The following is a 14,764-nucleotide window of genomic DNA, read 5'->3' on the forward strand; positions in this document are numbered from 1 at the left end:
CCACCAAGTCTCACTGGGGCTGAGATGAAGAGTCTCTGCCAGCTGTCACCCAGCTGGAGGGCTTCATGCGGTGGGATACTCCCAGGTATTCCAGAACTGCCTACCAGCTGCAAGAGCTGCCTGAGGAGCCCTGCTGCCTTCAGGGAGGCATGAAGGGGACCAGACTAGGGTTGGGAAACCCTCAGCAGTGATGTGAGCGCATAGATCTGCCCCTGGATGGTGTTGTGGGAGCTCAGTGACCACAGAGTCACACAGCTCCCTGCTGGCACTGGCCCCAGGACCCTGCTGCCCATGGAAATCCTTCCCATTTCTCCCTTCATACTTCTCAGGAAGCCTCCTTGAGCAGGTTCTAGACAGGAAAGAATTTGGGTTCAAATCCTGGCTCTGTCACTTTCTATGTGTGCCAACATTCAGACACTATAAACCTGCCGATTCTTGGTTTCCTCCCCCATAAAATATAAACACTGTTGCCTACCCCCCTGAATACTAACCTCCTAGTACGCCATGCCCAGCCTTAGCCCGTCAAATAAGACGATCTTAGGAGACAGAGATTCAGATTCTCTTAAACACCAGGAACAGAGGGCCAGAGACCTTAAATCACTGGCTCAAGGTCAAAGAGCTAGTAGCTGGCAGAGCTGGGATCTGAACCCAGGTCTGTAGGTTTCCTAATTCATTCTGTCAATCCAACCACCCATGAGCAAATACATGTGTATGGTGTGCAGACACAGGGCACGAAGCAGTCAACGAGAGCCTCTCTCCCTGTCCTAGGAAGCTCACATCTGGTTGGGGAGGCAGAGAATACCAAGACCGTCTCAACAGTGGTGAGTACCATGGAGGGGTAACTGGCCATGGGGCAGATGGTAACTGGGGTGGGGATGGGCGTGGGCTGCCTCGTGCAGATCAGGGAAAGCCTGTCCATGAACGTCTGAGAGATGAGGAGGTGGCAGCCACTGGAGAGCCAGGGTCCAGAAAGTACCAAGTCCCTGAGGCAACACTGACCATGTGGTCCAATCCAGGAAGAGGAGGCCAGTGAAGAGCAAGTGTAGTGAGGCTGGAGATGCAGCTGAGCCAGGCTGTGTAGACCGTGTGGCCCATGGGGCTGGGTTAAGGAATGCGGATGTTTTTTCCTAAGTTCAATGAAAGCCTTTGGCTGGTTTGAAGCAGGAAGTGCCAGGGGATATGATTTACATTTCTAGAAGTTTGCTGCGGCCTGAGCTGGTGACCACAGCTATACATGGCCCCACTCACATGGTGCTGGGTGTAGCCTCAAACACACGGTGGCATTGGATGAAGGCAACTCCCTGCATCTCCCATTCCCATTAGCCTCTGTCCTGAGCACTATGGCCCTGGGCAAATGATGTCACCTACGTGCAGGTATCCTTTTGTTCATTCTCTCCCAGGGCCCTGCCCCATGTCCTACACACAGTAAGTGCTCAGAAAATGCCAGCCACTTGGTGGACTGACCCCTGTGTAGACAACTGGAAGTTCACAGGGGCCCCAGTCAGGAGGTCAGGGGTCTCTGACGAACACTTACGATCTTGGGTGGTGGGAGGTCTGGAAGACTCTTCTGAGGGGCCAAAGAGTGCTGGCCAGGCTCCCCGTTGGTCAGTGGGTTCTGCTCCTCAGGTGCTGCGGGCAGCAAACAGGAGAAGCTTTGATGAGGGGTGCCCAGCCTCACAGCAGGTCCCGTTACCCCGGAATGTCTGGTCACATGTGCCATGAGATCTATTTGAGCAGGTGTTAATTACCCAGGCAGGCGGTCCCAGGAGCCAATGTGGTTTTTCCTCCAAGAATAGGGTGCAGTGGTGCCTGAGCCATGGGCAGATTCCTCAGAAGGAACTGCTCTGGGGTTTCGGGCAGGCTCCGCACCCTCTCTTCCATTTGCCCTATGCCAAAAATGGCCCAGCCACAGAGCTTTAGCGAGCAGAGGAGCTGCCCTGTGGTCATTATGTGGAGCAGCTCCCAGCTCCGACCCTGTGATTATGGCTCTTTCCATCCCAGTTTCCCCAGAAGGCAAATGGCCCTGGGCACAGTGGCAGCTTGCATGTGGATAATTTCTACTGAGCCCCAGGCTTGGCAGTGGAATAGGAGGTGCAAAAGCCACACTGGAGAACTCGGCCACCAGCCCTCTGTGTGCTCTTAAGGAAAAGGGCTCCAAAGGCTCTTCTGAGCTTGACCATTTCAGACAGCGGCCCGGCCAGCCCCAGGACAGACAGGCTCACACAGATCTGACCCCGGGGCTTTGGTGGCAGGCATCCTGAAGCCAAGCCCTTAACACGACTGAATGCTTTGGAGAGCTGCATCCCCACCTCTGGCTAAGCCTCTGCATTTCAGTCACAGGCTTGGGAGTTGGGAGATGGGGCTTCTAATCCCCTTTCCTCTACAACTACGCAGCTCTGCAACACCTCTGGGCCTCCCCTCCCTAGGGTTTTGGCAGACCCATTCCTGAAGGTTTTCAGAGAAAAGAAGAGAGCAGAACAGAGCAGAAGAGTAAGTAAGACGTCATGGGAGACACAATATGTCCTTCCAATGTTAAGATATAATGTTCTGCCAAGAGAACACCTTTGAGCAAGACTTTAGAATATTAAGGCAGGTGCTGACATCAGCATTTCCATTCTCTATTCCCGCCCCCTCTCACAGGCACATAAAATCCAGACTTCTACCAAAAGATATAAAGCTGGGTGTGGAGTCAGCACTATACAGTGACTGCTTTCCTAGAACATCTGACCATGACTTCCTATTCCTGGGATAATGCTGGGAAAAGCTGAGAGGCTTTAGGGTCAGATTGCTTATCCACAGAGGGGACATGAGACCTTTAAGAGGCAAGGAGGTGGCCTGATGAAATATCCCAAAATACATCAACCCGAAATACCATCAACCAAAATGTGAATGCCAGAAATAACTCCCATGGGCTGTCTGGTGCTGGCTGGGGAGGAAGGGGGTGGGTGGGACCAAAGCTTATGCCTCCCCATCCCGGAAGCTGGCCAGGCCATCAGCAGTCCTAGACAGTACCTTTGTCTTGGGACTCAGCATTCTGCGGCTTGTTGACGGTCACTTTGTTCATATAAATGTACTCCTCATCAGAACCTGCAGAGGGAAGATGGGAAGACAAAGGTTTCCTGTGATTCCGCAATGGGAAATGGCTTGTAGAGAGAAAGTGTCCCCCGAGAGACGCTGTCATTAGCATGGGTTCCAGTAAAAGCATACAACATTTTGACTTGATTGAAAGAGTCCATTATAGAGTTGACAGATTTCCAAAAACAGAAATGCCAAGTTGCTGACTGTTATGTTTTCTAACCTGGGAGTGGGGTGGGGGTGGGAGGGGAAAAAAGATAGGTACAGAAGGATAGCTTCAGGAATAAAAGTCTTAAGTGGAAAGGCACCCATACCTCAAAGATCTGCCCCATATTCTACCCAGCAGATTTCTCTGGGTTTCCTAGCATTTCATTTAAATTGTAAACTATCTCATATGAGTCATTCTCACTCTAGTCTGAGTTACTTGCTCGGGCTCATCAGAGTGATGTCTCTGTGTGCGAGGTCACATTGAGGAACTGGAAACTTAGTTCCCAATGGCTCTAGGTGAGGTGCCATTGTGGGGGCTTGAGGCCCCCAAATCGCGAGCTCTGTGTTTGGTGGGGTGAGTGTGCTGGGAATTAAAAGCAGAGCACTAAAAAAAAAATAAAAAATAAAAATAAATAAAAATAAAAATAAAAGCGGAGCACTGGGCGCCTGGGTGGCTCTGTCCATTAAGCGTGCGTCTGTTTTTGGCTCAGGTCATGACCTCGGGGTGCTTATATTGAGTCCCACATCAGGCTCCCAGTTCAGTGAGGAGCCTGCTTCTCCATCTGCCTCTCCCCCTGCTTGTGCACTCTCACTCTCTCTCTTTCCCTCTCAAATGAGAAAATAAATCTAAATAAATGAATGAATGAATGAATGAATGAATGAATACATATGCTCATATGTATTCATATGGAGCACTGCCAGGCACCTGTTCTACCCTATAGATTGAACCCTACAGCAACACAGCTCTTCCCTCTTTTAAAATCATCTCTGTGTAGGTTACCTTTCCAGGGCCTGTCTGAGCAGAGAAATATTAGTCTCCTAATACTTGCTCAGTTTCTCATGCCCCAAAGACCTATTCTTCAGAAGACTGCAGAGGAAGCTCATCCTAGTGCTCTTCCTCTTAGAAATCCTCCTGCATTTCTTTCTTTGCCCCTTAATTTGCATTTCCTAGTAACCTGTGGCTACACTAGTTGGAGACCCTGTTACCCAGCCAAGGTGCCCGTATTCAAGCCTCTGGTGAAGGAGGCAGGTCACAGTGTGAGATCTGTGCAGATCTCACTGCAGGTTGCCCGGCCTCCAGCCAAAAGGCCTGCAAACACAGAGCCCTGGAAACCCAGAAGAACGCGGGGAGGACGCAGCCAGAGGGATCTGCTGCCATCAGCCTGCGGGACCAGTCAGCAACGTCACCCCATACTGCAACAGTTCACGGGAGGGAATGATAAGATCGAAATGTAGTTAGCCACAACTGGTGTACTCCCACTGCCTGAGATCCAGACGGGCCAGGTTAGTACCTTCTCCAGAGGACAGCACACAGGACGAGTGCTCTGCAGGGGGAGGCAGCAGGCCCTGCCATTCATCATGCAATTCTGAGCAAAACAGCTAACCCATGTGCCTTTCCTGCATTGCATGGAAAAACTATTGTGATGAATATTGCCTGTTTTTATCTAACTCTTAAGTTTCCTAGAGTACAAAACTCAAATATTAAGGAACTTGAAAAAGTTAACACTATAACTAACAAGGATGAAAAATGACAGCCTAAAACAGGGGGAATAGCTCAAAGGCTCAGTAACGGGAAAAGGTGAAAAGAAAATGTGGTACATCAACATTTATAACAGTATGTCACCTTTGACAATAAATGGATTACTAGAGAGTACATAAGTTGACACAGACATTTTGGAAGTGATTTTGGAGGAAAATTTAAGTGTTCATATTTTTTTTTCTTCAAGTGTTCATACTCTTTAACCCAGCATTGCCACTGCCAGAAATTTGTCCTAAACTCGAGCATATAAACAAAATTTTATTTGAGGATGTTTATTGTAATGCTGTATGATTTTTAAAAAAAAATATTCTATTCATTTGAGAGAGGAGAGAGACTAAGTGAGCACAAAAGGGGGTGGAGTGGGGAAGGGGACAAGCAGACTCCCCACTGAGCAGAGAGCCTGACGTGGGGCTCCATTCCAGGACCCTGAGCTGAAGGCAGACGCTTAACTGACTGAGCCACCCAGGTGCTCCTAAGGTGTTTTTTTTTTTTTTTAAGATTTTATTTATTTATTCATGAGAAACAGAGAGAGGCAGAGACACAGGCAGAGGGAGAAGCAGGCTCCATGCAGGTAGCCCGACGTGGGACTCAATCCTGGGTCTCCAGGATCACGCCCTGGGCCGAAGGCAGGCACCAAACCGCTGAGCCATCCAGGGATACCCTCCCCCCCCCCTTTTTTTTTTCCAATTACAAAACCTGAATGCCACTAATCAGAGACTGGTTAAGCATCACTGTTCATCCACTGGTGAGCACTACCCAGCTGTGAAAAATAACAAAGTAGCTCTGTCTACTATTTACAAAGATATCCAATATTTACAGTTAAAGGATGTTTCAGAATAGCAAAAAGAAAAAAAGAAAAAGAAAAAGTACGTGAACTGTCAGCACATGGAAATGTGCACAGACAGCAACTCTAAATGTAAAAATAATGTAAAGCAGAATACAGAGGCAAACCGCAACTACATAAAAATATTCAGATGCTTCTGATAAAGATCAAAATAGGAATCGAAGGAATGTAAATAGTGCAATGTTCATCTTATGTTCATTTATTTTTTTCTTGCTGTTGACTAAGCCCATGCTCCTGTAAAAAAATAAAAGAAAAAAAAAAGGCAAGATATTGTTATCCTTATTTTAACTGTTAGATATTAGGCAGGTGCTTCCTCCCCAAGATGGCAGCTTATAAATTGCAGAGAAAATTCACACTGGCCACTCCCCAGGCTGCATCTCCCACCTTGGGCACTCTGCCGAAGGCCATGGTTAGTCACGGTTTTGGTTTTCATGGGTGCTGGTTTCATGGGTGCTGGTTACCAACCATCCAGGTTGGTAGCTAACAGGCTCTCAGGACCATCTGCAATCCTGGGAAATGCTCCAAGTGAACTTGGCCCTATAATGGGAGACTACTGAGCTGTCTGTCCCATGTCAGCAGTAGCCTTGGGTTGGAGAATTTTCTCTCATTCATTTTCTTCACAAGTGCACTGGGCATGGGCACCCTGCTAGGTTCTGGGGATACAGGACAGGACGAAATAGAAGACACTGTTTCTACCTTTATGAGCCCAACATTGGTGGGGGAAAGAGAGAATAATGGGATCACTAACACGAGCATGTGGGAAATGACAACTGGTGTGGTTGGAAAGGAGAGCTCAGCATGCTCCTGAGTGAGCATGTGGCTCCTGGGGAATGACCCTGGTGTGCAGGGGGTGGTCCTTCCCAGAGAACTGGATGATAAGGAGGGGCGAGGGATAGGGACTACCATTATATAGACAGAACATGAGCAGCTCTTCCCCTCAGAGGGGCAGCCCCTGACACTTTTCCAGAGTCTCTGAGCAGGGCACTGGGGGACCCTCGGCCTTCTCAGCTGAAAGCAGAAACCAACAACTGGCTCCCGATAAACCTCAATCCCTACCTTGACCTCGCCATCCAGATGAAAGGTAGAGAGAGTAGAAAATTCTCGTTACACTCATACAATAAAAGATCAGAAAACCCAAATGGATAATTTGAAAAGGGTAAACACACACACTTTCTCTCTTTCTCTCACACATACTCTCCCCAAAATGTGTGGGAGTAAACAACAGTTCAGCCAGTGTAGACCACAGACTATCTCAAAATGATCACCCTGCCTCCACATACAAGTCCCATCAAGCTGAGCTAATTTGCTGGAAAAAAATACAGCAACACAGGCCTGGGAGGCTGAGAAGGAAAACAAATGCTTTGATTTCAGGGGGACTTTGGATTCTGTGCTGTGTAGCACAACTACTGTGGTGCAGATGCATCTGGAAAATGGGACAATGAGGGCAGTACAGCGGTTACGTGCACCTGCCCAGGCCTGAGCCCTGGCTCTGTGCCTCACGGCCGTGGGCCTTAAAGAAGTGATTCTCTGAGTGTACGTTTCCCTTGTTGAGAAGATGAGGACAACAACTCTCTCACTGCCTTGGGATGGGGGCTAGGGGGCACAGTGCACACCATTTCCTGCATTGGGACTGTGCTGGGACACAGTGTACATGCACATGGGCTGCTAGCTGCTGCTCTAACCACCCTCCTAGCTAAGAGAGCACGAAGAGGACCTGAATGGACATCAGCCCTGAGAACAGGAGTGGCAGCCACAGGTCTCAGTAAGGCTGTGCACGTACTTCCGGTGGTCTGAGGGATGCACTGCGGGCAGTCCACATCGGGACGCCTCCTGCAAGCTGCAGACACCGACGGTGGGGGGAGGGCCTGACTCTATCAGAGCAGAACATGCAGAGATCTGGGGTGAAACAAAGGTCATCCTACAGGAAGCTGCACAGCACATTAACCCAAAGAGGGGACCCCACCCAGGGGGCCCCGAGAGCATTCAGAACCAAGAACCAGGGGTCGGGGCCCATCACATGGGTCTTCCAATTCCCGATGGAGGTGTCGTCTATCATTAAACATCACAAGTCAGAGCACATCCAAACGGTCCACAAGTGCTCCTTAAAGGGTTGTATTGATAGATTCCGCCCAGGTGACTCATCTTGAACTCCCCTGGCTTGGTAATGTGGATTTCCCACCTAGCATTCCCACCTTTGATGTGCTGCTGACCAGTGCTCAGCCAACGCCAGCCAGGGAGCCGCCAGCCAGGGAGCCGGGAGGAGCCTGGGAACCACAGGGTGGCCTGGCCAGCAGCAAAGCCCACAAATGGGACTTAAGGAAAACACCTCTTATGGAAGGCTAAGAGAGCCAGCTCATTCCAGCAGAAGAGGCAGCTGCTGGGCATAAGGCAACATGCCTCTGCTTTAGGACTCTGTCTCATTTATTCCACAGGGAACAAAGAAAAGGAAAAAAGCCCTTGAAACGTAGCCTGGTGGATCCAGGTTGGCTGAAAGGGAGAATTTCCTGACAGTGATGGCTACAGAGGGTACACTTCCCTCCTCCGGCATGCATTTCAGCTGCTCTGAGGCAGATGGATTAGATGTGGTCCCTTACGGTCCCAAAATATCACTTCCAGTTCTCAAACATCCGACATAAAAATAGACTCAACTAAACTGTCAGGACTTCACAAGAAAGCTTTCCTTTTTTAAAAAAAAGAAATCTGAATGTGCTAGAAATGAAAACAAATGTCCACAAGAAGACTTGTGCAAGGGCGTTCAGAGCAGCCGTATTATTCATGATAGCCCAAACCCATGAACAACACGCATGTCCATCAACAAGGGAGCAGATCAGCAGATTGTGGTGTATTCCCAAAACGGAACACTACTGAGCAACAGAAAGAACTACTGACGGAGCTCATAGTGTGGACAAATCCCCTGAGTGAGAGACAACAGACATAAAGTAGACACAAATGATTCCACTTATAAGCAGCTCTAGGATGGGCAACACTAACGTATGGTGGGAGAAATCAGAACAACGGTTACCTTGGGGTGAAGGGTGGGGGTGGGGAGGAGTTTGCTGGGAAGGGGCCAAAAAGAACCTTCGAGAATGATAAAAATGTTCTAGGTCTTGTTTTGGGTGGTATGTACACAGGAGTACACAACTGCCAAACTCACTGAATTGAATGCTTAAGATCTACATCCTTGATTGTAAAATCTACCTCAATAAAAAGGATAGGAGCCCCGGTGGCGCAGCGGTTTAACGCCGTCTGCAGCCCAGGGTGTGATCCTGGGGACCCGGGATCGAGTCCCACATCTGGCTCCTTGCGTAGAGCCTGCTTCTCCCTCTGCCTGTGTCTCTGCCTCTCTCTCTCTCTGTGTCTCTCATGAATAAATAAATAAATAAAATATTAAAAAAAAAAACCCAACTCTGCACTCAGAGTTCTGTGATCTACAACCTTAAAACTATGTTTTCCTTTGGGCCATAAGACACCAGGCAAGTAATTTAAACTCTCCAGGCCTCATCTGTAACATCCTCATCTGTAACAACAGCACCAGCCTCAGAGGGGTGACTTGAAGATGAAACCAATTACTATGTGTGCAGGTGGGAAATACTCAATGAAGCGCTGGCTATTATTGGAATGGTGTATTTGCCCTTCTCCACTTTGAATAAGTGCTTTGAAAACACTTTGTTTCAAACCACACTCAGGGCTGCTGTGTTGAGCATTCAGAGATTTCTGGGCTCCCATCCACGTCCCATCACTCCTACACTATTGCAATGGGCTGAATTGTGTTCCCCCGCTCCACCAAATTCATGTATTAAGTCCTAGCCCTGAAAACCTCAGAATGTGACTGCAGTAGGAGAAGAGGTCATTAAAGAGGTAAGTAACACGGTGTTCTTGTATGAAGGAGATTTGGACACGGACACATACACAGAGGGAAGATGTCATGAAGACCCAGACAGAAGACGGCCATCTACAAGCCAAACAGGGAGGCCTCAGAAGGAACCTTCCCTGCCCAATGCTTTGATCTCAGACTTCTGGCCTCCAGAGCTCTGAGAAAACAAATTTCTATTGTTTAAGTCATCCAGTCGGTGGGCCTTTGTTATGGCGGCCCTAGCAGGACCACCCTTCTGTTTCCATGGGGATCTCTTAAAGGCCCTCAGGCCACACTTACTGCTGCTTTTGGTATAAAGTCGGAGGAGCTCAGCCAGGCCACTCTTCTTCACCACCGCTGTGCTGCTCAGGTTCTCCTGGTCGAGAATCTTGAGGAAGTCATCCAGCTCTGTCAACAGCTGCTCCAAGGCTAGAAACAGAAAAGAGAATCCCCCTTTATAGCCACTGCCTTCTCTCCAAATACCCAGCTCAGATACGCCTTCAGATCCTGCATCACCTCACCATGGACCTTATGGTCCCGAGTGGGAGGGGTTTGGGGTAAGCCTGGAAGCACCTGGAAGGCCCAGCCGAAAGGTGAGATTCTCAGTGCTAGGGTCCTGGGGAGAGGAAAACAGACCCTTGGATTTGAGATGTCTGACCTTGGCCTACAGTAGGCCTACCATTTGCTAGAGTGACAGGGGCCAAGACGGCCCAGTCAAGCCCATCAGGCCATGAGTCTGGAAACAGGATTGCTTACTTGATAAAAAGTCAGTCAGGACAGTTCCGGGTTTGGGGAACTTGAACACAGATCAAACCTATAACCATCAAATGAAATGCTGTGGTTGACCCACTTATTCATCTTTCCCCATGGACAGAAACACAGTCACTCCAAGGAGATAAAACAGTGATTATGCTGTCCCCACAGAAAAATGGATGACCCATCAGAAGCCACAGCTGGGCAAACAGAAAAATAAAACCTTCCTGAGTTTCTTCAGTAAATAAGCCACCTCAACTAAAACTGAGTCCAGCATCACTCCCAAGCTGGCCAAATGCGCTGGTCCCAGGGACTCAAGGTACCAAATTGGCTCCACCATTGTAGAAGTGCCTTTCAATTTCTCACTGGAGCCACCTTGCAGAGATGCTAGTGCAGAGGACAGTGCAGAGGACAACAGTGTAGAAGCAGGGCATTCACCACTGCTGCTGTTGTTATTATCTGTGATCTAATCTCTATTAAGAATAGGATACTGTATTTGCTCATGGGGTCATCTTAGCTCTGCTGCCCAGCTGGCTCTCCAAAACATGCTCAGTAATGGCAGCCAGCTTCTTGAGCTTCTACCCTGTGCTTTCCAACCCTGGTACATTGGGTCACCTGGAGAGCTTTAAAAAATCCTGATACCTGAACCACATCCCAGACTGATGATATCAGAATCTCTGGGAGTAGAACCCAGGACTTAGTAGTTCTTTTTTTTTTTTCTTTCCTTTTTAAAAGATGTATTTATTTGAGAGAGAGAAAGAAAGAAAGAATATGAATGGGGCAGAGGGAGAGGGAGAGAGAATCCCAAGTAGACTCCACGTGGAATGCAGAGGCCAATGTGGGGCTTGATCCATGACCTGAGCCAAAACTAAGACTTGGATGCTTAACTGACATTGTCACCCAGGTGCCCCACGAATCAGCAGTTCTGAAGCCTTCTCAGGTAATTCCAGTGTGCAGCCAACACTGAGAATCGCAGGTCTGGATGCAGTGCCAGAGCCCACATCTGGGGCCCTGCTCCCAAAGATGGCAGCCAAGAAGTCCTGATTTGTTCCGTATCACCCGCTGTGGGAATTTTGAGCAGTCACACAAACTCTCCAAACTCATTTCCTCATCTGGAAAGTAGAGAAGACCACATAGGCCCTGCCCATTTCACAAAGTTATAAATGACAAAATCTACCAGCTCGATGAGAGGACATCTATCCTACACTACATCTTTGGCACCTGCACTGTTGTGTTGAATGAATGTTTATGGGATGAATGAATAAATGAATGACTTCACTAGGCACCTACCAGTTCACAACAAGTTGAAGAGATAAGCACAATTATGCCCACTTTGCAGACATGGGCCTAATGGCCCAGAGAAGGCCCAAAATGTCCCACATGGCCCGGGGCAGAGAGCCCGTTTGCTGTCTGACTCTTAAGACCAAGCTACTGGCAACACCCCACTGGATGCCTCTATCCATGTAGGGCATCCTTCCGACATCCCCCAAAAGCCTAGCTCCCCAGAATGGAACAAGAGCCCTAGATTATCTTCTTACTCCCTTCATTTGAGAAAGAAGCCCTCATGCTCTCCTAGTTCTAAGGGAGAGCCCAGTGGCCTCTTTCTCTTCAAACCCTCCTTGGACCTCAGTACGGTCATAGCCTTTGAACCCCATTCCTATAAATCCAGACTCCCTGGAATGAATATTGCCATTGCTGGGAGAGCTGGAAGAAGAGATGGGGGTGAAGATTTGCTTGTTTCAGAGGAAGGCAGTGCCAGCTCACGTTACTATCAGATCAAATACAAGGGTCAGCCAACTCGCCCACATGGGTGTGCACCGCCTCGCATAATCAGAGCACTCTCTTCCTGGCAAGGGTGCTCCTGAGGGAAACTCTAGTTTGCCAAAGCCAGAGAAGCAGCAGAGAAAGCTCCACGCTCCCTCTCAAGGTCCTGGTAAAGAATGAAGAACAAAACGAGCTCCCCAGAGGGCTGTGTGTCCACTCCCATCTGGCTTGCCAAAAGCCAAGTGAAGGTAAAATGCAGCCAGCAGCCCAGATGCTGCATGCAGCCAATGGCTTGGAGGGTGGGTTGGAAGGTGGCCCTCATCTCTGCCAGTGAAGAGATGGATAGATGGTGAGAGTTCAGATAAGGCCAGAAGGAAGCCACATTTGGGTAGTTCTGCCTAGGAAAGGCCCTGGGCCAACAGCAGAGTCTCTGGCCCTGTTCCTCAGTATTGAAAGAGTGGGTCTGCAAGAGGCCACTGGCCTTTGCCGAGTCTACTTAAAACCGATTAGATTCTTAATGGAGTGGGGTTTGAAAGGGTGCCAGCAAAAGCTAGCTCCCAGAGCCCACCAGTCAAGACGGTGGGACCTCAGGATGTGCCCAGCACTTAGCTGGGCCCTTGGCCTAAACCAACCAGGAAAGTAAAATGGATCCGGACAGTGTGCTTCTTGCCTTGTGCAAGCACAGAGGCAGAGCGAGACCAGCCCGAGGGATGAGATTTACATTCAGACCAAGGCACACCACCAAAACTTCACGTCAAAAAACGTGAGAGGAGATCAGACAAGACTCCTAGGCCTGGAAGGCTTCTGGGAAGAGGTGCAGTAGGGCAAGGCCTTAGGTTGTTTTTGTTTGGTTTTGAGTATTTTTTTGAACAGCTATTCAGGACTTTCCTGTTGGCTGCAGGAACTCGACAAGCTAAAAAGCAGTGAGTTTAAAGAAGTCAAAGCAGGGAAAACAAAGGATAAATCTGAGGAAATGACACTGAGCCTTGAACTCAGCTACAGGGGATGTGGAAAAGTGAACGGGCCTTGCGAAGCAGCTAGGATCTCAAGCTGCGCTTTTCCTGACCTTCTGATCCCTTCCAGGCTGTTACTGCTGCTACTTCCGCTTACAAAAAAGAAAAAGGCACTAAAACTCCAGTGTGTCTTCAGTTTCACATCCTCAGTGATTCCCCAAAGCTGCCGGATTCCTGGAAAACAGCTTTGGTTTATTTTCAAGCAAGCTTGCAAATATGTACCGGGGCCAAAGGGTAAAGAGTGTCGTGCCTGTTTCTGGGGAGACGAAGTTGACCGAGATGAGGTCCCCCGTCTTTCCAGAAGTGCCATGTCTGGGGAGGGGGGCCGTGAATACACAGGGTGAGAAGAGAAGTGATTCAGGAATGTGTCCAAGGATCAGGAAGGCGCCACGACACAAACTCAGGGGTGATGTGCAGGAGGAATTTATACGCTGGCCACTGAGGATGAATAGGAGTTCGCGGGGAAGAGGCAGAGGCACTTTAGGAAAAGGAAGAGAGATGTTCAGACAACTCAACACTGAAAGCACGGGGGATATTTGAGAAGCCACAGGTCTGTCGGTACCTCGGGGCGCACGGAGCACAGGGGAAGGGGTGGGGGTGGGGGGAGATCCGAGGCCAGAACTGCAAAGTGAAGATCAGGCGGGCAACGAGGCTTGCTCCGCTTTGCTATGGAGCCTGTGCTTGTCCCGCAGGGGAGGCCATGGGGAGGCCATGCCCATCGCTGGCCCAACACGCCAGAGATCGAGTAAGTACAAGCGGTGGGGAGGACAGTGGAAGGGGACCAGGGGACCAGGAGGGGAGGCAGGGCAGATGAGGAGGACGAGGGTGTGGGGGCGGGCTTGCTGGGGGCGAGGTTGTGAGGAGGCTCAGGAGGTGCCTGCATCAGGCCCACCGCTAGGGCTGATTGGCTGGATTGCTGGGCCCAGGATGGGCCGAGGGTGGGGGTGTCCACTTAGAGACCTTGGACTCGAGTGGTAGTAGCTGGAGCTATTGACCCGTGCCCGCCTGATCCTCTGCCTTGCCAAGCTCATGGCTCAGGGGAGAGGTGGGCTGTGTCTTCTGTTGTGTAGCCCCACCCCCGGTGGAGCGGAGACCACGGCCTCTCCTAAGGGCTCCCGGGCTCCACTGGAACTCGGGGGACCCCTGGGTAATGGGGAGGGGGTGGAATCTGGGGTCAGGCTCAGCAAGGGTGCAAGAACCACAGGTGGCGGGGGTGGGGCCACGCAGGACCCTGTGCCCTGCCACCTCCAATTCTCCCCGCCACCCTGCAAAGGCACAGCATGGGAATGGGCTCCGAGGCCCAACCATAGTAGCAATGGCACTGGGGCTCAAATCCACGTATGTCCAAGTCAAAGTATTTGCTATCTGTCATCCCGTTCCCAAGGAGTCAGGGAGGTTTCTCTGGATCACGACCCCTGCCTCCTGTTCCACCATGCTTGGCCAAGGGGCAGCGGGTGGCTCTAGACGAGTAGCCGGCCTGGCCGTGGGACTTGGTGATGATTCCACTAGATGCAGGGACTTCAGATGCCCTGGGTGAATGAGAGCTGCAGAATGCCATCAGACACAGGCCTGTGGTCCCTGCCACTGGGAAATGATGGGCCAGGCAGATGGGTGGTGGTGGGGATAGGGGGGTGCAGGAGGGGGAGTGGGAGAAGCACCAAGAAAGCAGAGAAATGCTCCCCTTTTCCTCTAAAACAGCAGTGCTAGGTGAACGG

General features: G+C 50.0%; 1 protein-coding gene across 15 annotated transcripts in view; it reads right to left on the reverse strand.

Moving 5' to 3' along the window:
• The window catches only part of AFAP1L2 (actin filament associated protein 1 like 2), a 96,670-nt gene that overhangs the window by 30,060 nt on the left and 51,846 nt on the right, over positions 1 to 14,764 (reverse strand). For all 15 annotated transcript variants that reach the window (XM_035708176.2, XM_035708175.2, XM_049103105.1 and 12 more), the window contains 3 exons: positions 9,820 to 9,948; positions 3,013 to 3,087; positions 1,535 to 1,629 (listed from right to left, as the gene is read on the reverse strand). In XM_035708176.2, coding sequence (XP_035564069.1) covers positions 1,535 to 1,629; positions 3,013 to 3,087; positions 9,820 to 9,948 — 299 coding nt within the window. The remainder of the gene's footprint in view (positions 1 to 1,534; positions 1,630 to 3,012; positions 3,088 to 9,819; positions 9,949 to 14,764) is intronic.

Source organism: Canis lupus, chromosome 28 (genome assembly GCF_003254725.2).
Source record: "Canis lupus dingo isolate Sandy chromosome 28, ASM325472v2, whole genome shotgun sequence".
NCBI classification, from domain to species: Eukaryota; Metazoa; Chordata; class Mammalia; order Carnivora; family Canidae; genus Canis; species Canis lupus.